The sequence below is a fragment of the Branchiostoma floridae genome, chromosome 18, assembly GCF_000003815.2.
Source record: "Branchiostoma floridae strain S238N-H82 chromosome 18, Bfl_VNyyK, whole genome shotgun sequence".
In the NCBI taxonomy this organism is placed as follows: domain Eukaryota; kingdom Metazoa; phylum Chordata; class Leptocardii; order Amphioxiformes; family Branchiostomatidae; genus Branchiostoma; species Branchiostoma floridae.
In genome coordinates this window covers 658,206-684,798 of record NC_049996.1, presented here as the reverse complement: position 1 = coordinate 684,798, position 26,593 = coordinate 658,206, and the positions used below count along the sequence as shown (strand labels likewise).

The window sequence follows — 26,593 nt, the reverse complement described above, 5'->3', positions numbered from 1 at the left end:
TATAGTTCTTGCATATGAAGTTCTTACAGGTGGTTGAGACCTTGGCAAAAAACTGATATTGGCAAAAAACAGACTTTTGAATTTATCAAAATCTATGAGAAGATTGCAGGAGTTGTGGTCATTCTCGCTATCTTAGTCTTGGAATGATCACATATTAAGAAAAGGGACTAATCTTACAAATGAAGATGATGAATTGCTATCACTTTTTATACATCTAAGGGGTATTCAAAATCACGAATCCAGTTCTCGTTTTTTACTCACAGGTTTAGAACATCTACTGTGTACATCGACAAACAAAATCACCGTGTTTACCAGGTCTTGTTCTAATCCTTCTTGAAGGCTAAAGCAAGAATGTACCAAAATATGCGTCTCTAGACATCTTTCAGGGAGTCAAATCTCACCTGTATCTTCCTTCACCTCTAAGACACCCTCCTTGGCCTCACCTGATGCTGTCTGCCCCATGTTTTGCTCACATTTTTACAACAAAGACCAACAAAGTACTGGGTTGTTGTGCCCAGACACTAGAGGTGCCTGCTTACAGTGTTTGCATCCCCTGCACGGACCAGTGCTAGTGAGACAGGTCCGTTATGTGGTCACTGGATTACGGATGACCCGGAAGCAGTGTCACACTAAAACAAGACCACTTTGCTTGGGTCATCACAACATACGTTTCTTGTCGTAGTCTACGTGAAAATTGCACACCTCAATGCAAACGGTTATTCAGTTGGCTGACAACGTGTAAAAATAGCATCTATCCACGTTGTAAAACTGTCTCCATGGACAAGATAGATTACTGAAGTACCTGAATTATATTGACTTGTTTGGTTACTGCTCTCAGCTATATACTTCCACCTTATATCAACATCATATAAACGCTTGTATTACCAAAGAACCTCTCGGTAGCCCAATATTGTTACCAACAAGCGAAATGCTTGGTTAAGAATTTTCAAATCATTTCAAGGCTAGAAACAATTTATAAAAGATAGAAGAAAACTTCATGAATCGTAGAGAGAAACGGATTTAGAATCTATTTCTTTTGATGCGATTATCATACGACCAGTGTGTGCTTGAGTATTAGGACTTCAGGAACATGAAACCTCTTGAACAACACACTTGAGTACCTGACCGTGTTACGCCTTTGTTATGTGCCGTGTCGGACAGGTTAAAGACAGGTAATGCACACCTGTATAGGGCAGGTTAAGTTGCGGTCACTTGCCTCGTACTGTTTTCTATATACAAGGTTTTATACTTCTCCATCATAAGATAACGGGATTATGTGCGAAAAATCCAGGACTGTTAGTCTGGGTGTCATCCCAGTCAAGCTAACGGAGCTCCTATACTCTAACCAGGGAAAGTATGTGAGCCCTTATAAACAAAATAGGATGGTACCCAGGCTACACAACTGCCACAATAATGGCCCCAAGTCTTTGTCGTAAAATTATAATTCTTTCGACGTTGCAATTATTTTCACCTGCAAGTAATCGTCACTTATGTTGACAAACGTTGTAGGTTTATGTTCTGCAATGATATTGATATCCGCTAGGGTGTAATGTTGACAACAGTATGCGTCATGGGAAGGACTGGGCGGCGATGTTTTGTTTGTCTGTTTGTCCTGTCGTCTGTACTGTTTGTTCTCTGTCACTCCGATGAAAGGACGGCAAAGAAGGGAATACATTCTTACAAAATGGCACACCTTGTGGTAATAGGGGAGGGGGGATGTGATCAAAGATTCACATATAAAATACAAGTTCGATGTCGTGTTTGACAAAAAAATCTGTAAGCTAAGATGGTCATTGTACTGTGCTAGAAACAGGGATACAAGATGACACGCTGAAAAATGCGAATTCTAGAGTTTACTTTGCTTTAGCAACAAGCATATCTAAGCTTCCCACGGGTTTACATTGTGTATTTTGTTTCAAACACAAGAACACAACGTATGACTGTGTTCTAACTGGATTGATATTTTCGTATCTCTACAAAATCCAAACGAAGCGTTTCCAATTTAAACTGTTTTATCTTTTTAAGTTCAGACTGGGTCAATTTGTATTGTGTTTACAGTCCTTCAGCATGATATTTACAGAGTTAAAAAGAGAATCCTACCAATTCTGATCTTAAGCACGTAGGTGATAAAAGTGGACGTGACTGAGTGGTTGATCACTATCACGGGTTGTCCCATGTACTGTACATAGGCGTACCTGACTATGTGCGGTACCTATGTTGTAGGATAGCAAAATACGTGGTAGTCTCACTCTCAGTCAGTTCAACTGTCTAACTATTCAAATATTTAAATGGCCGACTGTGTGCCGCTAAGGTGATCTGTATTTAAGGATTTCGCTCGAAAACAGTTATCGTGCACTGTATTCAATATTTTGTATGGGTTAGATAACTGCCAATAAATCCCTGCTTTGTTGCACATTACAATCAGTTTACCTTATTCAGATCAAGCACTGAAACAGTCTTTTTTTATTTGTATGTACATAATTAAGGATTTGCCCCCCTCCCCATCACAAATATCACAACGATTTCTAATCCTACTCACCTTTAACGTTGACGTTGGCGTTAGAGGTACCTCCTGTAGTCTTGACAGAATACTCTCCGCTGTCCTTTGGTTCAGCGTCTAAGAAGATGAGCTTGTGTGTCTTGCCGTCAGCGACGATCTTGATGTTTTTCAGGTCCTTGTCCGGGATTGGTTTGCCGTTCTTGAGCCACTGCACCTGCGCGCCCACCTTGTGTACTTCGCACGCCAGTTCGGCCTTGTCACCTTCCGTTACTTTAACGGGCTGGAGCTCTTTGGTGATCTTTACGGGTTCGTCTGTAATATAATATTGATAACGACAGTTTATCATGTGTGTACAGACAATATGTCGCTAGTCAGTGATATGCAAACAAAAATACAAACATTATTTATTCAAGACAGGCTCATCAACATAATGGTGAAATTTTGTTACGGGTTCGTCTGAAATATAAGATGTGTAACGACAGTTTATCATGTGTGTGCTGAAAATTATTCTAGCTAGAATTTGATTTGTCAACAAAAAAAAAACCTTTGTTTTGGTCGCTACCACTATTTTCGGAAGGGGGCAGCCTAAACGTTCATGGGAAACTGCAAATAAAAAAAGAGGTACAGGGTTGGTGAATGAGTACTAAGGTACGACCGAGATGTGGAAAGTTTTCAGAAATACAGATGTAGAGAGAATGCAAATGTTTGATTAATAAAGGACGGTATACCTATCACGCCCCCATGCGAGCTTCTTAAGAATCACAGACTTTGAAACGGAAAATATTTGATACACTTGAAATTAGTGCCCTATGATTTATGAAACATGCCTCATACGGCATAGATTTCTTTCACTGTGGTCATTCAATCTTTTCGTCCATTCAATCATAATGTTTTATATATAGAAGCAGTTGATTTCAAACAGTTGCCACAATTTCGCCAAGCTTTTACCACCTAAATGATCACCAAAAGACTACATTTCTATTAAAAGCACAAAATCCCACCATCATACAGAACGTGGGACAGTTCATTAACCACTGCCTTCAAAGAAGAAGTCAAACCCGACAATAGTATCCATAGTATCATGTAGTTGATTAGACACTAGTTTTATGTACTTACCTCTCTTAGTTCTTGAGACTGTGTATGCAATTAGCCCTCGGGCATGATTTTGCAAATAAACAATTATATATATATATATATATATATATATATATATATATATATATATATATATATATATATATATATATATATATATATATATATATATATATATATATATATATATATATATATATATATATATATATATATATATATATATATATATATATATATATATATATATATATATATATATATATATATATATATATATATATATATATATATATATATGTCTTTATGTACATGTAACGTTGATAGTTACTGTTTTGGACTGGCAACTACTCTTCAACAATCCATTTTATCATGGATATATTCAATACCAAACTTACCTGTAACATTAATCTTGCAGTTGGATTTCCCGTCTTTGGTGACCAATGTGTAGTCCCCAGCGTCGTCCTTCCCAGGGTTCTTAATCACAAGTTTCCTCTTCTTCCCATCAGCGACGACCTGAAGGGGAGAGGCAACAGTTAGCGCCTGCGCCTAGACCGTACCATTGAAAATCCTTACTTTGTGAGGGGGGGGGTGGGCTATGTTAAATGTGGGCACTTTTTTAGGGGCTGTGGTAATAAAAGACCCTGTACTTGCAGAATCAATTGTAGAAAAATCTGAAGAGTAGCCGTACAAAAATTCCTGCAAATGAGTTCTTATAAAGGCGACAGTTTAGGTTAAGGCAGGTCCATACCCTAGGGGAGGGGGAGATGATCTAGGGAAGCCTGACCTAGTGTCGTGCTCTCTCGTGAGATCGAGACTATGACCTAGTGATCTCTCCGGGAACAAGATGTGCTGCCAGACATCGAAAATTTGGAGGTATGTACCTTGCCTTTAAAAACTGTCACTGTTGGAAAAAAAATTTGTAGTAACTCTACTTTCATGTATCACTGGTTACTGCGAAAAATTGTAACTCTGTTGTCCCCCTAACCTGAAGCTTTCCGCTGTCCAGTAGGTCCTTCGGGATGGGCTTCCCGTTCTTCAACCACGTGACCTCCCCGTCAGCCTCCGACACTTCCGCTTCCAGGGCAGCTTCCGGTGAGTTTTCTACCACGTCCGCATCCCGCAGCCCGGACACGATGTTCACAGGACGGTCTGCGTTGGAGGGTCAACATAAAAGTCAACAAGAGAAACACAAACCAATGCTACATTATGTACGCTCCGTCACTGTGGCGTTGCCAATAAGTCTCGGTAAAGATTGCAATCTGTCGTGATCCCAATTTCGGAGTCAGAACTTTTAAACTTCTATTCATGCCACTTTAGATCACTCGAGATTTAGGATACAAACCTGCCACGTTCAGTTTACAGGAGGACTTCCCATCGTTGGTCACCAGTGTGTACTCTCCGCCATCATCTTTGTCCAGATCCTTCAGCTTCAGCTTCCTCTTGTTGCCGTCTGTAACGATCTGGACCTTCCCGCTGTCGAGGAGTTCCTGAGGAATCGGCTTCCCGTTCTTCAACCACGTGACCGCACCGTCAGGCTCCGACACTTCCGCTTCTAACGTCACTTCCGGATCCTTGTCCATGGCCTTGACGTCCTTGAGGCCTGACTTGATTTTGACAGGGCGATCTGAACGATTGTGCGTGTAAAGAAAGAACACATGTCAGATGCACATGTTTTGCAATGCAACAGGTACTCCAATATTGCTGGTGATGGCACCATGTAACATACAACGTGCAAATTATGTTTTGTTGAGCGTTGTTTATCTGTGGCTATATTGAGATACTTGTATAAATGGTGGACAAAAACCATCAATGCAAAACATCAAGATTAAGTAGCGTAGCGGTTCCATAGTGAGCAACCATCATAACTAGAAACAGACTTGGATATATGTTTGAGAGCAGGTGTATGTGAAAATGTAGGTAAAAGGGTCACATGGATGTGCGTTATGGTCATTTTAACGTTTATGCTTAACACATTATTTTCTAAATCGTTCAATGTAATTTAAGTATTCACACATTTTCTTGCACACAGCCATGTCTAGATCAACTACAAGTGGTCTACACTGGCAAGTTACTATGCTCTGTGTCGCAGCATCGCATCCAAAGCACAATTGTTTGTTGTACACTCGTCAGAAAATCACTACAACGTGTTACACAGTATGTATACGTCGTATTGATGTTAACAATCAAGCAAGTTGTGCAAACAATCCAAATGTTTATCTTTGTGTAGTTATTGTTCAGTGTCGTTATGTCATTCGTGTTTGTGTCTAGCTTTTTAACCTAATGCGTCAGAACGCATGCATTAAACTTATTAACTCTTACAGCTAGTGCCACATAAGTCTATACGCTTAGCAGCTTGTCATGAATATTTGTGCATGGTTTCTTGACAAAAATGCATTGTTTAATTCTTAAACTAATTGATAAGTCCTATGTTTTAGTTATTACGTACAGCTCTAAGGTACATTTATTATCGTTGAAAAAAAGCCAACAATTAAAACATTACAGTTGTAGCAATTGTTGACTTCAGGTGAGAGCTTTAGTGTATCACACACGTCTCAGTGTCAGTCGGTTGATTCCTCAAGTCGTCACGGCAGTCTTAAAGACTAACCTTCCACACCCAACTTGCAGGAAGACGTTCCGTCGTTCGTCTTTAAGGTGTACTCTCCAGCGTCATCTTTCCCGAGGTCTTTAATTTTCAGCTTCCTCTTCTTCCCATCAGCGATGATTTGAACTTTCCCGCTGTCTAAAAGCTCTTTTGGGATCGGCTTTCCATCCTTGAGCCACGTGACCTCTCCGTCAGGCTCTGACACTTCGGCCTCCAACGTCACTTCCGGATCCTTGTCTAAGGCTTTGACGTCCTTCAACTTGGACTTAATTTTGACAGGTCGGTCTGGACAAGACGTAGGCAAAGGATGAAGACATTCAATGGATAAGAATTGATCTCAAAGTACATCAAATCGTTTTGCTTTAAACTATATCTAGCATCTGCAAGGAATGCCGCTTAATAAGATCAAGATCAATATCAATAATAACTTCAAATGCCTTTTTACTGTTTGTAGCTACGAATACACACAGAGGGTAAATTTTCTCTAGTTAAAGCATATCTAATGGGTTTTCTAAATTGAGAGGAGTCTATCTTGTACAACATATTCGTAAAAGAGGCTTCTCTATAAACTGGAGCAAAACCGGCAAATAAGACGCATTTAAGTGAAAGGTTGCAATTAATGTTTATTTGTTTTGACTAAGGCTTAGTTATTCGCTAAGGGGTTGTTGCAGAAGGAATGGTTTTGTAGAGATTCCAAAGCTTGGTGGTCTTGATCCCTGCACCTACAAAAGGGTTAGTAAAACGATAACAGCTGCCTAATCGCTATAATGGTATTCAGTAAAATGCACTTCACAATGTTGTCAAAGTTTCATTAGCTCATGCTACAGTCTATCGCACCAGAAGCACTATCCGTCCTTTGCCTTTAGTTGTCAAACAAAGCGATAAGAGCAACTGGTGGTCCGTTGGGTATGAAGAAAACTAAGCAGCGATTGCGAGAATGAAAAGCAAAGATAGTCGATGAGTTCACTCCAATATCTCTCCATAATTCTATATGAAGCTTTTGCCCACGATCTCAGCCTCTCCCTGTAGTTAGTAAATCAAAAGTTCCTAAAGGCCACCTATTCTAATGTCTTTCTTGAGTATGTACGCATGAGTGCATATCACAACATAATTTTAACAAGCGAATCTAATAGATGCTCCCATACATAGATACAGCTGTGGGATACTCGCTTATTCAGTAAAAGCACGTCATACTGTTTATAAAGTTTCGTCAGAGTCTTTCACCGTCCTCATTGGAAATGAGAATGAAGCAGCGATTGGTAAAATGAGAAGCAGGAAAAGCCGGGAAATTCAGTCCAATGAGTCGACCACAAACCTTGTACATCCAGTTTGCATGACGACGTTCCATCATTGGTTTTTAGAGTGTACTCTCCGGCATCGTCCTTTCCTACACCTTTGATCTTTAGTTTCCTTTTCTTCCCGTCAGCGATGATTTGAACTTTCCCGCTGTCTAAAAGCTCTTTTGGGATCGGCTTTCCATCCTTGAGCCACGTGACCTCGCCGTCAGGCTCTGACACTTCGGCCTCCAACGTCACTTCCGGATCCTTGTCCAAGGCTTTGACGTCCTTCAACTTGGACTTAATTTTGACAGGTCGGTCTGGACAAGACGTTGGCAAAGGGTGAAGGCATTCAAAGGGTGAAAATTATCTCAAAGTACATCAAATCGTTTGGCTTTAAACTGCAATAGCATGAAGGCATTCAAAGGGTGAAAATTATCTCAAAGTACATCAAATCGTTTGGCACTAAACTGAAGAATACCGTTTAATGATATCTTTATCAAATGCTTTTTTACTATTTGTAGCTCGGCCACGAATGCTCAACAAGGTAAAGTTTCTCTAGTTCAAGCATATCTAATTGACCTTTTAAATTGCGAGGAATATGTTTTGTAAAATATGTTCATGGATTACAGCCTTCTTCAAAGAGGCTTCCGAAATAGCTTAAGTAGACGTAGATTTAGAATAGATGTTATTTCCTTTAATTTATCTATAAATCTCAATTTCCTTCTTTGGTAAGTATGCAATTATGTATACTATTGCTTTACTTTGTTTGCAAATAGCCTACCGGTATGAACTTGCAATAAAGCTATTATCATAATTCTTTATAGACTGAAGCACAACCGACAAATAAGACGCATTTAAGTGAATAACACATAAAGCACATCTTACGACGGCTGAATTATTTGCCTTGGGGGTTGTTGCAAAAGGAATGGCTTTATAGAGAGTCCAAAGCTCAGTGATCTTGATCCACTGCACCTACAAACGAGTTAGTAAAACGGTACCAGCTTTGGGATTGCTCGGGTATTCAGTAGAAAACGCTGTTGGCAAAGTTTCATTAGGTCGTGTTACACTCCATCGTACCAGAGCCTTTAGTTTGTCAATTAGGAGGGCGATACGAGCAACTGGTTGTCCATTGGGTATGAAGAAAATGAAGCAGCGGTTGCAAGAACGAAAAGCAGGGATAGTTCATGGGCTCACTCCAATATCTCTCCATGATTCTATAAGAAGCCTTAGTCCTTGCCCACGATCTCAACGTTTCCTGCCCCTGTAGTTAGTAAATCAGAAGCAACAAGTCAGTCGGAGGATTCTTGAAGTCGCCATGGCTGTCTTAAAGACTAACCTTCTACGCCCAAGTTGCACGAAGACGTTCCGTCGTTCGTCTTTAAGGTGTACTCTCCGGCGTCATCTTTCCCGAGGTCTTTGATTTTCAGCTTTCTCTTCTTCCCATCAGCGATGATTTGAACTTTACCGCTGTCTAAAAGCTCTTTTGGGATTGGCTTTCCATCCTTGAGCCACGTGACCTCGCCGTCAGGCTCTGACACTTCGGCCTCCAACGTCACTTCCGGGTCCTTGTCCAAGGCTTTGACGTCCTTCAACTTGGACTTAATTTTGACAGGTCGGTCTGGACAAGACGTAGGAAATGTGTGAAGACATTCAGGGGATGAAAATTGATCTCAAAGTATATCAAATCGTTTGGCTTTTAACTGCAATAGCATCTGCAAAGAATACTGCCTGATGATATTTTCATCAAATGCCTTTTTACTATTTGCAGCTACGAATAGACAAATATTAAACAGGATTAAATTTTCTGTAGTTCAATCATATCTAATGGATTGTCTAAATTTCTAGAAGTCTATCTTGTAAAACATATTCATGGATTGCAACCCTCTTCAAAAATGGTTCTCAAATAGCTTAAGAAGACGTAGATTTAGAATAGATGTTTATTTTCTTTTAGTTTATCAGTAAATCTCATTTTCCTTCTTTGGTAAGTATGCAATTATGTATACCACTGCTTTGCTTTGTTGGCAATTAGCCTACTGGTATGAACTTGCAATAAATCTATCAATATCTTTATAAACTGAAACACAACCCGTAAATAAGACGCATTTAAGTAAATGATTGCAAGCAATGTTTATTTCCTTTGACTACGGCTTAATTATTCGCTGAGGGGTTTGTTGCAAAAGGAATAGTTTTGTAGAGAGTCCAAAGCTTGGTGATCTTTCTTCCCTGCACCTACAAACGAGTTAGTAAAACGTTACCAGCTTTCGGATTGCTTAGGTATTCAGTGAAAGACGCTGCTGGTAAAGTTTATTAGGTCGTGTTACACTCCATCGTACCAGAGCTCGTATCCATCCCTATACCTTTAGTTGTCAATGAAGGCGATAAGAGCACCTGGTTGTCCGTTGGGTATGAAGAAAATGGAGCAGCGGTTGCAAGAACAAAAAGCAGGGATAGTTGATGGGTACACTGCCGTACCTCTCCATGATTCTATAAGAAGCCTTAGTCCTTGCCCACTATCTCAACGTTTCCTGCACCTGTAGTTAGTAGATCAGAAGCAACAAGTCAGTCGGAGAATTCTTGAAGTCGCCACGGCTGTCTTAAAGACTAACCTTCTACACCCAACTTGCAGGAAGACGTTCCGTCGTTCGTCTTTAAGGTGTACTCTCCGGCGTCATCTTTCCCGAGGTCTTTGATTTTCAGTTTTCTCTTCTTCCCGTCTGCAATGATTTGAACTTTCCCGCTGTCTAAAAGCTCTTTTGGGATCGGCTTTCCATCCTTGAGCCACGTGACCTCGCCGTCAGGCTCTGACACTTCGGCCTCCAACGTCACTTCCGGGTCCTTGTCCAAGGCTTTGACGTCCTTCAACTTGGACTTAATTTTGACAGGTCGGTCTGGACAAGACGTAGGGAATGGGTAAAGACATTTAAAGATGAAATATTATCTCAAAGTACATTAAATCGTTTGGCTTTATACCGACAGCATCTGCAATGAATGATAACTTCATCAATTGCCTTTTTACTATTTGTAGCTACGAATACACGAATGTCCAACAGGGTTAAATTTCTCCAGTTCAAGCATATATAATTGACCTTTTAAATTGCGAGGAATATATTTCATAAAATATGTTCATGGATTACAGCCTTCTTCAAAGAGCTAAGAGGCTTCTGAAATAGCTTAAGTAGACGTAGATTTAGAATAGATGTTATTTCCTTTTAATTTATCTAAAAATGTCATTTTCCTTCTTTGGTAAGTATGCAATTGTGTATACCACTGCTTTGCTTTACTTTGCAATTAGCCTACGGGTATGAACTTGCAATTAAGTTATTATTATTATTCTTTATAAACTGAAGCACAACCGGCAAATCAGACGCATTTGTAGAAGTGAATGACTGCAAGCAACATTTATTTGCTTTGACTACGGTTGAATTATTTGCTGATGGGGTTGTTGCAGAAGGAATGGAGTTGTAGAGAGTCCAAAGCTCGGTGATCTTGATCCACTTCACCTACAAATGAGTTAGTAAAACGGTACCAGCTTTGGGATCGCTTGGGTATTCAGTGAAAGACGTTGTTGGCAAAGTTTCATTAGGTCGTGTTACACTCCATCGTACCAGAGCCCGTAGCCATCCCTATGCCTTTAGCTGTTAAGGAAGGCTATACTGGTTGTCCGTTGGGTAAGAAGAAAATGGAGCAGTGGTTGCAAGAACGAAATGCAGGCCTGGGATAGTTGATGGGTTCACTCCAATATCTCTCCATGATTCTATAAGAAGCCTTAGTCCTTGCCAACTATCTCAACGTTTCCTGTACCTGTAGTTAGTGAATCAGAAGCAACAAGTCATTCGGAGGATTCTTGAAGTCGCCATGGCTGTCTTAAAGACTAACCTTCTACACCCAACTTGCAGGAAGACGTTCCGTCGTTCGTCTTTAAGGTGTACTCTCCGGCGTCATCTTTCCCGAGGTCTTTAATCTTCAGCTTTCTCTTCTTCCCGTCAGCGATGATTTGAACTTTCCCGCTGTCTAAAAGCTCTTTTGGGATCGGCTTTCCATCCTTGAGCCACGTGACCTCGCCGTCAGGCTCTGACACTTCGGCCTCCAACGTCACTTCCGGATCCTTGTCCAAGGCTTTGACGTCCTTCAACTTGGACTTAATTTTGACAGGTCGGTCTGGACAAAACGTAGGAAATTGTTGAAGACATTGAAAGGATAAAAATTTATTTCAAAGTGTATCAAATCGTTTTGATTTCAATTGCATCTACAAGAAATGCTGGCTAATGCTAATTTCATCAAATGGCTTTGCACTATCAGCAACCATGAACACATAAATGTTCAACAAGGTAAAATCATCCATCTTGTAACACATACTCATGGATTATAGCCTACTTCAAATGGGACCTTCTTTTATAAACTGAAGCGAAACCGGCAAATAAGATGCATCCAAGTGAATGTAAGCAATGTTTATTCTTTGCTTTAACTAAGGCTAAATTATTCGCTGAATGGGTTGTTGCAGAAAGAATGGTTTTGTAGAAAGCTTGAAGCTCTTGATCTTCTGCACCTACCAAAGAATAAGTAGAATAAAGAATAAAGGTAACAGCTGTGGACCTGTTGGTAAAGTTTAATTATGTCGTGTTACGCTCAATCGCGCCATGGCCAGAGCCCGTATCCGTCCATTTGCCTAGTTGATGACTTCACTCAAAGATCTCTCCATGATTTTGTAAGAAGCTTTCCCCACGATGTTTGCTGCATTTGTAGTTAGTAGATCAGAAGCACCTAAAGGCCATCTATTCCAAGGACGTTGTCCGGAGAGAACGTACGCATAAGTGCATATCACAACTTAAAGCGCATCTTACTACTACTGTTAGTTATATCTGTGGGATAGCTCGCTTATTCAGGAAAAGCACGCCATGTTGTTCGGGCAGTTTCGTCAGAGTCCGTCCTTGGACACAGTTTTGCCAAAGCTAAGGTAGAGAAAATACTGGCCCGTTGAAGAGGAGAATGAAGCAGCGATTGGTTGAATAAGAAGCAAGTGAAGCCAATAAGTTCACTCCAATGTCGCCACCACAAACCTTGTACATCCAGTTTGCATGACGACGTTCCATCGTTGGTTTTAAGTGTGTACTCTCCAGCATCGTCCTTTCCTAGATCTTTGATTTTCAGTTTTCTTTTCTTCCCGTCTGCAATGATCTGGACTTTCCCGCTGTCGAGGAGCTTCTTGGGAATCGGCTTTCCATCCTTGAGCCACGTGACCTCGCCGTCAGGCTCTGACACTTCGGCCTCCAACGTCACTTCCGGATCCTTGTCCAAGGCTTTGACGTCCTTCAACTTGGACTTAATTTTGACAGGTCGGTCTGGACAAGACGTAGGGATGGATGAAGACATACAAAGGATAAAAATTGATTTCAAAGTACATCAAATCGCTTTGCCTCAAGCTGCATCTGCAAGGAATATAGCATAATGATAATTTCACCAAATGGCTTTCCACTATCAGAAGCCATGAAAACATAAATGTTTAACAAGGTAAAACCATCTGTCTTGTAAAATGTATTCATGGATTATAGCCGCCTTCAAATGAGCCCTTCTTTTATAAACTGAAGCGAAACTGGCAAATAAGACGTATCCAAGTGAATGCAAGCAATGTTTATTCTATGCTTTAACTATGGCTAAATCATTCGCTGAAGGGGTTGTTGCAGGAGGAATGGTTTTGTAGAAAGCTTGAAGCTTTGTGATCTTGATCTCCTGTACCTACATGTACCAAAGTAGAATAAAGAATATCGGTAACAGCTGTGGATCTGTTGGCAAAGTTTCATTAGATCGTGTTACGCTCAATCGCGCCATGCCAGAGCCCGTATCCGTCCCTTTTTCCTAGTTGATGAGTTCACTCCAGTGTCTCTCCATGATTTTGTAATGAGCTTTTCCCGCGATCTCGATGTTTCCTGCACCTGTAGTTAGTAAATCACAAGCACCTAAAGGCCACCTACTTGTATTTCAGATCTTTTTCCGGAGAGAACGTACGCATAAGTGCATATCCCAACATAAAGCGCATCTTACTACTACTACTAGTTATACCCGTGGGATTGCTCGCTTATTCAGTAAAAGCACGCCATGTTGTTCGAACAGTTTCGTCAGAGTCTGCCTTCGTCCTTGGACAAAGATAGAGCAAATACTGTCCCGTTGAAGAGGAGAATGAAGCAGCGATTGGTTGAATAAGAAGCAAGTGAAGCCAATGAGTTCACTCCAATGTCGCCACCACAAACCTTGTACATCCAGTTTGCATGACGACGTTCCATCGTTGGTTTTAAGCGTGTACTCTCCAGCATCGTCCTTTCCCAGATCTTTGATCTTCAGTTTTCTTTTCTTTCCGTCTGCAATGATCTGGACTTTCCCGCTGTCCAGGAGCTTCTTAGGGATTGGCTTTCCATCCTTGAGCCACGTGACCTCGCCGTCAGGCTCTGACACTTCGGCCTCCAACGTCACTTCCGGATCCTTGTCCAAGGCTTTGACGTCCTTCAACTTGGACTTAATTTTGACAGGTCGGTCTGGGCAAGACGTAGAAAATGAGTGAAGACATTCAAAGGGTAAAAATTGATGTTGAAGTACATCAAACCGTTTGGCTTTAAGCTACATCTGCGAGGAATATAACTTAATGATAACTTCATCAAATGCCTTTGCACTGAGTAGCCATGGAAACATAAATATTCAACAAGGTAAACTTATTTATCTTGTAAAATATATAGTCTTCTCCGAAGTAGCTCTTCTTTCATAAACTGAAGCAAGACTGGCAAATAAGATGCATCCAAGTGAATACAAGCAATGTTTATTTTATGCTTTAACTATACTAATGCTAAATTATTCACTGAAGGGGTTGTTGCAGAAGGGGTTGTTGTCTCCTGCACCTACCAAAGGAGAAGTTAAACGGTAACAGCTGTAAAGTTGCACGAGTATTAAGTGCGAAAAGCACGTCAAGTTGTTGGCAAAGTTTCATTAGGTCGCGTTACACTCCATATCGTGCCATGGCCAGAGGCCGTATCCGTCCCTTCGCCTAATTGATGAGTTCACTCCAGTATCTCACCATGATTTTGTAAGAAGCTTTTCCCACGATCTCGATGCACCTGTAGTTAGTAAATCAGAATCACCTATAGGCCACCTATTCAAAGGTCTTTGTCCGGAGAGAACGTACGCATAAGTGCATATCACAACTTAAAGCGCATCTTACTACTACTGCTAGTCATATACGTGGGATAGCTCGCTTATTCAGGAAAAGCACGCCATGTTGTTCGGGCAGTTTCGTCAGAGTCCGTCCTTGGACACAGTTTTGCCAAAGCTAAGGTAGAGCAAATACTGGCCCGTTGAAGAGGAGAATGAAGCAGCGATTGGTTGAATGAGAAGCAAGGGGAGCCAATGAGTTCACTCCAATGTCGCCACCACAAACCTTGTACATCCAGTTTACATGACGACGTTCCATCGTTGGTTTTTAGTGTGTACTCTCCGGCATCATCCTTTCCCAGATCTTTGATCTTCAGCTTCCTCTTCTTCCCGTCTGCAATGATCTGGACTTTCCCGCTGTCCAGGAGCTTCTTGGGGATCGGCTTGCCATCTTTGAGCCACGTGACCTCGCCGTCAGGCTCTGACACTTCGGCCTCCAACGTCACTTCCGGATCCTTGTTTAAGGCTTTGATGTCCTTCAACTTGGACTTAATTGTGACAGGTCGGTCTGGACAAGACGTAGGCCAAGGGTGAAGACATTTAATAGGAAGAATATTTATCTCAAGGTACACCAAACTGATAGCATCTGCAAAGAATACCACCTAGTAATAACTTCATCAAATGCATTTTACTATTTGTAGCTACAACTACACGAATGTTCAACAGTGTTAAATTTTCTCTAGTTTAAGCATATCTAATGGACTTCATAGATAGCGAGGAGTCTATCTTGAAAAACATTCCGCCTTCTTCAAAGATGCTTCTGAAATAGCTTTAACAGACGTAGATTTAGAATAAATGTTATTTCCCAATAAATCTCATTATCCTTCTTCGTTAAGTTTCCAATTATGTATACCACTGTTTTAGCCTTCGGACATGAACTTGCAATAAAGTTATTATTATGATCATACACAAACTGACGGAAAACCAACAAATAAGACGCATTTAAGTGCATGAATGATTGCAAGCAATGTTCACTTGTTTTTAGTAAGGCTTAATTATTCGCTGAGGGGGTCGTTGCAGAATGAATGGTTTTGTAGAGAGTTCAAAGGTCGGTGCTCTAGATTCCCTACACCTACAAAACGGTTAGTAAAACGGTACCAGTTGTGGAATTGCTTTAATGGTAGAAAGCACGTCACGTTGTTGGCAAAGTTTCATTAGGTCGTGGACACTCCATCGCGCCATGGCAAGAGCCCGTATCTGTCCCTTGCCTTAAGTTGTCAGGGAACAAGGCGATAAGAGCAACTTGTGGTCCGATATCTCTGAATGATTCTGTAAGAAGCTGTGCCCACAATTTCCTGAAACTGTAGTTAGTAAAACAGCAGGTTTTTATCCCGAGAGCATGTCCGCATAACATCATATCGCAACATAAAGCTCATCAAACAGATAAACCAACTCATAGATACACCTGTGAGATTGCTCGCTTATTCAGTAAAAGCACGTCATACTGTTTGTAAGTTTGTCTTGTCAGACGCTGTCCCGTCCTCGTTGTAAATGAGAATGAAGGTGGGATTGGTAAAATGAGAAGCAGGGAAAGCCGGGGAATTTAGTCCAATGAGTCCACCACAAACCTTGTACACCCAGGCTGCATGATGACGTTCCAACATTGGTTTTTAGTGTGTACTCTCCCGCGTCGTCTTTTCCTAGATCTTTGATCTTCAGTTTTCTCTTCTTCCCGTCTGCAATGATCTGGATTTTCCCGCTGTCGAGGAGCTTCTTGGGGATCGGCTTGCCATCTTTGAGCCACGTGACTTCACCATCAGCCTCGGAAACTTCCGCGTCCAACGTCACTTCCGGATCCTTGTTTAAAGCGTTCACGTCTTTGAGTTTTGAGGTGATGCCAATTTTTCTGTCTATAGAAGAACCAATGGCACAATATTTGTATATTATCATACACAAGTCATGTTTAAACTAAATCTATGTGTGTTTTGAAGGGAGAGGGGCAAACAAATACAAAACATAAAGACATCAAAACAACTGTTGCTCCAAAAAGGCAAAATGAAAATCTTCACTGCGTGAGTTTCTAGATATCCAGGAAATGTTTCCTTCCATACAATTGAGAAGCTGGTGAGTTGATACGTTAATACCTCTGATTATTAATTCCATTGCGGAATGGTAGTATTAATCGAAGCTTTCTTGTACTTGTAAGCAAATGAACAGAGTCAAAATGCTATTTAAAAATACTAGTTCATTATGAATAACGGTTGAGTATGACTCACAGCAGCTGTGGATGTTAAGTAAGCTCAACTGATTAAAGTTGAATGGAAGACCGTTAAAGGTATTACAGCGGTTTGGCTCCAGATGTAAGTGTTGCACGTTAACGCGTTCAAGCTTAAGCAAAGCTGGAAATCGTTTGGTTTATTAGGTCGTTTGTTCCACAAACCTTCTACGTCCAGTTTGCATTTGGACGTCCCATCATTAGTTTTCAAGGTGAACTCTCCGGCGTCATCTTTATCCAAGTCTTTAATCTTCAGTTTTCTTTTCTTGCCGTCTGCAATGATCTGGAACTTGCCGCTGTCGAGGAGCTCCTTGGGGATTGGCTTCCCGTTTCTCAGCCACGTGACCTCTCCATCCGGTTCTGAGACTTCAGCCTCCAACGTCACTTCCGGGTCTTTGTCAGTGGCTTTTACGTTTTTCAACCCTGCCTTTATCTTAATCAGGCGATCTGAAGGCAAGCACATATTCAACGGTAAAATATCGGTAAAGATACAGTACAGCAACTAACTCTTTAGCTTAAAAGAAGACCATCTACTAACACCAAGGGTACGTACCATAAGGTCCTTAAGAATCCCATATTCATATGGTTGGGGAAAGGCAACCAGTAAATAGCTGTGTGTATGTGTGTCTGTGTCAGTGCGTGTGTGTTTTAGAGAGCTACAGATTAAGGTGTAATGACTACTGAATTCTTACTCAATAGTCTCAACAATTAGAAGTGTGCATAATCCAGATACTCTAAAATAGATAGTAGATAATAGCCTGGAATGCAAAAGGAAACATATAATTTGTGGCCTTAACGTAAGAAACGCCTACTGAAGCTCTCGGCCTTCGCAGCTTAGCATTAAACAACGCAATTCTATTCGTATAAAAATACACGATACGCTGGGGTATCTTAGTGGGAAAAACTATCAAGCTGACGGCGGGCATGTTTTTTCAGAAGCCCGAAGGAAGCGCGTGCAAATATGCGGTCTGTCGCTCACCCTGCTTAGAAGGAAGAGAAAGTATCAGAAGAAAGAGTTTACAGCAAAACATGTTGCTAAAAGGCAAAGAACCTACGAGGGGCGTGCAATAAGTAATGGTCCTGACCCACTTCCAGTTGTCTGATCTAAATGAAATTTTGTATGTGTAATAATTCATATCTCTATGGGTTATGTTGCAAAAGACAGCTCTGAACTAATTGTGGTTTCTGATTTACTGGTGTTTGAACTTAGTCAGGTGCGAAATGGACCAGGTGTGAAATGGAACCAGTTGAGTGTCGCGCAGTGATCCGGTTTTTGTATTTGAAAGGACGCACACCAAAGAAGACTTTTGAAGAAATAAATGAAACTTATGGTGATGATGCCCCATCATATGACCTTGTAAAACGCTGGCATCCTGAATTCAAACGTGGCTGGAAGTCTGTGGAAACAGCTCCCAGACCTGGTCGTCCCTCTTCTGCCATTGATGAGGCATCAGTTGGAGGACCAACCTGGGGTGCCCTACAAAATCGGTGTCCAGAGCTGCATCAAACGATTGGAGAAATGCATAACTCTGGGTGATTCCTATGAAGAGAAAGACTTATAACTGTGCCAAGTTTCATTAATCTCCTGCAATGGGAAATGGGTCAGGACCATTACTAATTGCACGCCCCTCGTAGCTATACTTTGAGCATACTTTGCATGCTGACAAACATATAGGTAAGCAGGTGAAATAGACTGAGAACACAGTAATAGCTATTGAAAAGTCATCAAAGATGGGTTGTAGTAAAGTAATCTATTTGATAATGAGAGTGTGAAATGAGTTGACTAAATTTTGATGAAGGATAGAAGATGTTGATGAGGAAGATAAGAAGAAGCTATAGATGTAGCAGGATGACCGACTATAGACCACAGACCTGAGATGTCTAGCTTGCACTTGGATTCTCCGGAGTTCGTCACCAACGTGAACTCTCCACAGTAGGCTTTCTCCAAGTCCTTGATCTTCAACTTCCGTTTCCGGCCGTCCGAAATGATCTGGAAGCGTCCGCTGGATAGAAGATCCGCCGGGATGGCTTGGCCGTTCCACAACCACGTCACCTCCCCGTCTGGGATGGTGATCTCTGCCTCAAGGATCACTTCTGGGTCCCTTTCACGGGCGTTAACGTCTCTCAGGCCAGATTTTATTTTCACAGGCCGGTCTAGACGGGTTCGGTAGATAATCAACAACAACAAATTTCATACACACTAACAATAAAGAGTAACGAATGATCGCCATAGGACGTATGAAATGTTGGACTCAAACGTCCAGCCTCAACAAGTAAAAAACGTTTGGTGTGACTCGATGGTATGACTGCACACTTTGCTTGTGGGCTTTGTAACATTTAGAGTAAGATATGTATATGTGTGCATTTCATTAGGTGTAGTAGGGCATATCTGATGGTTGAAACCATTACACGCGCGCAAGGTATTTGTGATGAATGATATATGAGACGGACAACGTTAAAAAAGAATTAGGACTATGGTAGTCTTGTAGACTGATAGATGATGATGAATGTAGATGTGCTGTTTCCAAAGCATTGTTAAAAATGATATCATATATGAACTCGCCATAGAATACTCATGGTGACGCCACAGCAGCATGGCTTTAGAATAAAAACCTGTTACCATCACGAAATGACTGTTATAACTTATACATAACATGGTTCCATGGACAATAGCATATTGTACGTGATGGCAACCTTTAGAAATGATAAACGCTGTCTTTAACATCAATATTCTGCAGTAATGAAGCCCTTGACACAAAACGAGTCAGAGGAATGAAAACAATGTATAACTTAGGTAAATAGACGAAAAAGTTTAAAGACTGTATAGTCTCCAGTATACATCTCAACACAAAGATCGGGCATTATAGTCCATATCCTACAATGTAGGTTTAGCACCTTTGATCAAGTTGTATTGCCCCACAATGTATATGCCTATACTACCAACTGCTACAGTATACGTCTAGTATATCACTGCCCTGATGATACTGCCTACAGTAAATGCATAATGCGACAGAAAGGTACAGAAGTAATGATTGTGTACCTACCTGACACACTGACTTTACAGCTGGACTTCCCGTCTTTCGTCACCAGTGTGTACTCCCCGGAATCGTCCTTCCCGACGTTTGTGATCACCAACATCCGCTTCTTCTTATCAGACACCATCTTGATCTTGCCGCTATCGAAGTGTTCCTTGGGGATGGGTTTGCCGTTCCATAGCCAGGACACCTCCCCTTGAAGCTCAGAGATGGTAGCTTCAAGGATCAGTTCTGGGTCCTTGTCTAGAGCGCTGACGTCTTTTAGACCCTTCTCTATCTTAACGGGCTTTTCTGTAGACAAATAATATATACATGTACATAGACTGGTCTCTCTTTGTGATATTGTAATATCATAATTTGTTATGAACATCCACGTTGCATACCCTTGTTTCTATAGTATATATAAATCAGCCTTCGGGAATAGATTAGGCCAATCAAGTCAATATCATCGTTATAAGCACGTTCACCATTCCGAGTACAAATACGCACAGAGACAGGAATTGTGGGTAATGTGTCAAAGGTGAAGGACCCAAACTTGTAAACAGTATTTGTCTTGACCATTGTGGCCATTTGCACTACAATGTCCAGACGTGATTTGTTTACATCCCAGGGGCCTTAACCTTTGACATGTTACCCATAATTCCTGTCCCTGCGCATAGGTAGTCGGAATGGCGAACGAGCTTATAGTCACAATTGCTTTATCAGTATTATCGTCTTTTTAGACATTATCTAAAATCGCAAGAATGCAACCAAATGTTATAAACACAAAATACGTATCGATGCACATGATGACACTTACCTTCCATTGTAAGCTTGGCCGATGACTTGAATTTCTTTTTGATGCCGGCTTCGATGGTGTATTCACCCATGTCTTCCATGGAGAGACCGGTAATGATGAGGTACCTCTTCAGTCCCTCTTTCTGTATGCCACAAAAATATAATTTCTTATAGATAACTATAAGTTCATCATAAGTTATAGAAATAATATCTTTTTATAGATCCCATTGAATGTGTTAAAATCTTTTCTCAATATGAAAAAGGAAACAATGGTCCATAACTATGGAACAAAAAGTTTTTTTTGTCAAGTTAACATAAGTCGCCAATGACTTCGCAGCGGCCACGTGGCGCAATGGACTAGCGCACCGGACTTCTAGTGGGTTCAGCTATTCGGAGGTTGTGGGTTCGAGTCCCACCGTGGTCGAAGTAAATTTTTGTGACAAAAGCGTTTTTTTGTGACACTTTGGCCAATGTGAATCAACCAATTACCGTAAATAATGTTACCTCAGACAGAAATTTATAGAGCAGTGTGGAATAAAATCTCCACAGCAGGCTTCATGAATGTTCCTTTTTGTTATACTGTGTTGTGCATATTTCCTGATTGAACATGTTCTTCTGCTAGCTACTGGTTTTCCAACAGGTGCTAAATTCAGCCACTTCAACAAATCTTAACCTGCGCAAGATAACAGTTTCTCAAGCAATTGGATGAATATGATCGTAGTTGCTTGACTAACTGTCATCTTGAATTTTTTGAGTTACATGAGTAATTGTTATTTTGAGTTGTTTGAGTGTTTTGAGTTACTTGAGTAACTGCTATCTTGAGCTGCTCCAGTAAATGTTATCTTGAATTGCTTGAGTAACTGTCATCTTGAGTTGCATGAGTAACTATTTTACTCCTACTTTTTTGTCAAACCTTTATTGACATAACGTACCTTGATCTGATACTTGCCACCCATCTTGATCTCCGTGCCGTTCCTAAACCAGTGCACCTCTGTGTCCTCAGTAGACAGCTCACACATGAAGGTCACGGACTCCTTGGGGAAGGCCTTGCTGTCCTTCAGCTGCTGCTTGAATTCTATGGGTGTTTCTGTGATTGAAAGAAGACGAAGGCGTTTTAAGCAAATATCTCGATCGTAAATGTCCAATTTTTCGTCCTCTCTTACTGATACATGTACATTGTAAAATGAAGTAGCACGGTAAACAAAACAGCAATCCGGAGAAGTATGTGTATGACCATGGTGGACCTTGAGTTCAACAATTGCTATGAAATCGCAAAATAACACCGTTGTTCAGGCAATACTAGATCTAACCATTCTACTGATAATAAAGATATTTACTAGAAATCTTAAAGGTAACATTTGCAAGCAAATACGAAATGTTAACTTTCACATGGTCTAGCCTTACACACTACTGTTCTCTGTATTGTTTACTCAAACACATACTATAACATATGTTATAACCAGCCTTCCTGCTCTGTCCTGTCACTTGCTACTTAATGTAGTAGAACACCTATGGTGTAGTTTGCTACTTTACTGGTAACCATTGTGAAAAAGCCGTCTGGTCCAGGTCATAATAAACTCATTTGTTTAAAACAGAAGAAGAAGAGGAGGAAGAATAGACGTGGAGGAAGCACCACTTTTCCTTTCTGTTAAGCATAATGATTTACATATCAAATTGCAATAATTGAACAGTACCCTCTACAGTCATGGTGCATGAGGTGGAACCGCCCGGTGCCTCACACGAGTACTCGGCAGTGTCGTCCCACAACAGGTTCTTGATGATGAGGATCCTCCTGGTGCCATTGCTCTTGCAGTCGTACTTCCCCTTCAGCTTAACCAAATTAATCTCTTTGCCATTCTTGAACCTGATTGGTTGGAAATAAAAGCGAGTAAGATTTTCAAAAATGCTCTATCCCTTCATCATTTGACTGTTGGAGTACCACAGAAGATATATTTTCTACATATGTTTCGCTCTTTTTTCACTTAGTGTTATCCGGGTTCATTCTCTAATATTATCCTCACATTTTTTCAAGTTTTCTCATCTTACTAGATGGAATGAGAGAAAAAAGTTTTCGTGTTTTCATTCTCACCGTTAGTACAATGCAATTCATTGCCTTCCACAAGTCGCACTATATTTGGATCTATTTCACGTCTGAATCCATGCTCACAGCCTCACACACTTGACATCAGCATACAGGCCTGTGATGTCACCGATAGATGAGGGCTACAATTACTGATGTATAACATGCCTACCGACAGTTTGTCTCCACCAATGAAGACATACGATGAAAATATCTAATAAAAGATGATACTAGACTTGAAGATGCTATAACAGCAGCTAGGGACCGTACTGCTAATCTCCAAGCAGATCCAACGGTAGCATAAGATAGTATCAAAAGCTGTCAGAGGAGTGAAGCCGGCTTAGAAGTGTGTTTCACTACATGGCAAATGGACACCTCTAGGCTGACTACACTCCTTGGCCAGTTTGGTACTGTCTTATGTCATCGTAGGATCTGCTTGGAGTTTACCGTACTGCGTCTCTCTTTTGACTCACCATTTGACCCTCACGTCTTCCTTCGCTACTTCACACTCTAGCGTGACATCCTTCTTAAAGAAGCCAGTTAAGCTCTTAAGTTCTGAGACGAATCCGGGTGGAGGTTCTGAGGAAGAAGACGCCAGGCAAAGTCATTATTTGCCGCTAATCAAGAAATCGTTCCGGCAACATTGATCAACGATTGAACAACAATTAATTGTTGTTACTTTGTGTTATTTATCTTTCTGTCTTTCTTGTCAATTATCTGCCACTCTCATTTTGTTTCAATAGCGGCGCCAGTATAATTTGTTTCAACTTGAGTGGACCGCTATTTGTATCTATATGCTTATGTTTGTTTGTTCAATGAAAAACATTGATCAACTCATGAATCGTCATACAGTGCAGAAAAAACATACGACAGGCAAAAATACTCCGCATCTTATAAAGTTCTTTAGTGTATCGAAGTAACGTGCCTCAGTCACCCAAAACGCAGACCATGCAGGGAGAGGGAACATGTAGAGGTGGGTAATCATCTGTTTTGGATCCCTCTTCATTGTGATGGTAAACTTTGATAAACAAATAAACCATGTATTGAGTGCAGGTTCGGCAAGAAGGCTAAACGCGCAGAAAAGTCACCGAGATGACGTGTGCTGTTTACTCATGAGAACCTTAGTTCTGAATCATGGAGAATGCAAGGTGCAAGGCTTTCACTACTTTCTAGTCCCGCTATACCATTCAAAACTAATCTACATATAAAATCCTACGTAATGCAGATCAAAGGATAGATCATTCTCTTGCGTTAAGCAATATACTCCAGGGAGACGCTACGTATTCACTCCACTCACTAGTTGAACCTTTGCCTAACGCCGCCGTATCGCGCTCTCTTTTCCCTCGGTCTGATGACGTAACGATAAGCATAGCATGGAATGAAATGAAAATAAAGAAAAACAAGATAAAGCGGACAATGATATGAAAACATAATGAAACAAAACAAAAGAAATAAAACAAGCAAGGGAAAATAAAATCACCAAGCACGAAAATGGGGTTGCAGACAGTAATAAGTCCCTGTCATTGGGTCACATAGATCGTTGTGAAACTATTTTCTGACACTGAAGCAATGACAGTTTTTAGAGGTAAGGTACATACCTCCACATTTTCGACGGCTGACAGTCCATCTTGTTCACAGAGAGTGCACTAGTCACGATCTCGCGAGAGAGCACGAGACTAGGTCAGGCTTGCGTAGATCATCTGACCCCTCCCCCCCGCCTCCTTGCGTAGTAGGGGTAGGTAGGACTAGGGCAGCTACGCAAGCCTGACCTAGTATCGTAATCTCTCGCGAGATCGAGACTAGGTCACTCTCCGTGAACAAGATGGACTGTCAGCCGTCGAAAATTTGGAGTAACGGAATTCACACGTGAATGATGAACCTCTTCAACGAAATTTGGAGGGGCATTTCTTGTAAGGTTTTGCTAAAACCAATGACTACAAGCGAAGTGAAGTTTTTATCAGCAGGGACTAGATACTGTGTTTTTCAAAGCATTGTGTGAGATTGAACAAAAACTGAAATCAAAAGCACAAAGAACAATAATTGTAAAGGAGAAAACTGCAGTTTGGCTGTGACGCAACCAACCCCGTGGTTCTTTACGTGGAGAGCGATCTACAATTGCAGCGGAATCAGAATCAGCATCTGCGCTGCTGGCAGCATCTGCAGCAAAATCAGCATGTGCAGCTACATCTGCATCTGTATCTGCATCTGCGGCTGCATCAGCACCTGCGGCTGCATCAGCATGTGCAACTGCATCAGCATCTGCATCAGTGACAGGAACTGATGCATAGCTGGCGCTAAGCTTTTGCACATCATTTCTTTTTCCTGACAAGCGCTTGCCCTTTGGCTATTGTGGTCCTTATGCGTTCCCTATCCTTCTCATCCTTTGTTAGACCTATCAGATTCATTGTGTGCATCGCACGGCATCGAAACCATTGGACATATTTTGTCTATTTCACCAAGCTATAGATGATAGCCATTGAAAAAAGCTGCGAGGCTGCGACATGTACATGGCAGTGGATGAAAAGAAAAGGCGACTTTGCATAAAGGCCTTTACGGGTATGCGCTCATGGAGCAGCTGACAAAGAGCTGGAACATAAGTTATGGTAACGTACAAGCATGAGGATGAACATGAACATAAAAAGTATAGTGCGATGACCTTATTTTTTTCTTCAATGAATGCGCCCTAGTTACGTTGGTGGTAATATGAACACAAGCGTCCACGTGGCACAATGGACTATAGCACCGGACTTCTAGTCGATTCATTTAATTGGAGGTCGTAGGTTTGAGTCCTACTGTGGTCTCAAATAGCTGCAATTTTTGTCAACAAATTTGTTACGATCAATGTTTTGAAAAACCAAGCAAATAAGCTTAAAGCAATAAACACAAAGCCTACAAAACATACAACAACTACCTCTAATCTTCGCGTATCTCATCTCAAATCAACTTTCGATTAGAAATGAAGCCACCAAAGCTGTCAAAGTACCCCTTGAAAAAGCATGTGAATAAGCGTTTGATTATGAATTATGATACAATACCTTGCACTCGTTTTGAAGATCTTTGCTACAATGGTTGATGGCACCAGTTTCAATTCAGCGTCAGTTTTGTCGCTAGTCACCAAATATTTCTTTCTTTTAATGAAATACCTTGCCCACTTTTCGACCCAATAAAAGACATAGCACATACCTCTGATGATGAGTTTGGCCGTACTCTGACCATCCTTGGTCTTACAGATGTACTGTCCTCGGTCCTTCTCCAGATCAATGTTCTTGATGATCAGGACGTGCTTGAGCCCATCCTTGATGATCTGGTACTTTTCTCCGGCCGTGAGTTCCTCCTTGTTCCTGAACCATGACACCTTGGCATCGGGGCTGGACACCTCGCACTCGAAGCGCGCATCGCCGCCGACTGGCACCTCACAGTCCCGCAGCTCACTGTTGAACTTGTACCTCTCCTCTGGAAGAGGCACGATGAAATGGATTCAAGACAAATGGCTGTTTACCCTACCTTAGCTTAGACCGAATAATCTATCACAATTAATGTTTAATTGTGTTCCTTCAGAGTTTTCAGTTTTGTACGTGTATCTATCTTCATATACGTCCTTCATTTTTTTTGGGGAATCTCGGGTTTTCCCGTCCCTTTGCACTGTGGTTCTAGATGTAGTCTTGTTCACCCTAGACCTTTTTCTGCTTCCAGTTCAATATACCTGTACATCTTACTGTGTTTAACTCCTAGCCTCCCAAGAACGTATAGCGAAAGTTGGTAGGGAACCCCCAATCAAAAGCCATTGGTTGGTTGATCACTTGATTGATTGA

General features: G+C 41.1%; 1 protein-coding gene and 1 non-coding gene across 2 annotated transcripts in view; one reads left to right on the top strand and one right to left on the bottom strand.

Annotated features, from left to right (window-relative positions):
* The window catches only part of LOC118405652 (muscle M-line assembly protein unc-89-like), a 125,005-nt gene that overhangs the window by 69,200 nt on the left and 29,212 nt on the right, over positions 1–26,593 (bottom strand). Inside the window, 23 exon segments of the mRNA XM_035805226.1 lie at positions 2,540–2,812; positions 3,994–4,111; positions 4,584–4,747; positions 4,941–5,222; positions 6,204–6,485; positions 7,516–7,797; positions 8,817–9,098; positions 10,087–10,368; positions 11,357–11,638; positions 12,538–12,819; positions 13,726–14,007; positions 14,901–15,182; positions 16,243–16,524; positions 17,055–17,336; positions 18,762–19,043; positions 19,934–20,215; positions 20,724–20,844; positions 21,634–21,788; positions 22,396–22,565; positions 23,255–23,360; positions 24,079–24,129; positions 24,864–25,010; positions 25,965–26,234. Coding sequence (XP_035661119.1) covers positions 2,540–2,812; positions 3,994–4,111; positions 4,584–4,747; positions 4,941–5,222; positions 6,204–6,485; positions 7,516–7,797; positions 8,817–9,098; positions 10,087–10,368; positions 11,357–11,638; positions 12,538–12,819; positions 13,726–14,007; positions 14,901–15,182; positions 16,243–16,524; positions 17,055–17,336; positions 18,762–19,043; positions 19,934–20,215; positions 20,724–20,844; positions 21,634–21,788; positions 22,396–22,565; positions 23,255–23,360; positions 24,079–24,129; positions 24,864–25,010; positions 25,965–26,234 — 5,241 coding nt within the window.
* Trnar-ucu lies at positions 21,040–21,125 on the top strand. Its single transcript is given in 2 exon segments — positions 21,040–21,077; positions 21,090–21,125. It is a non-coding gene; the product is annotated as a tRNA-Arg (tRNA).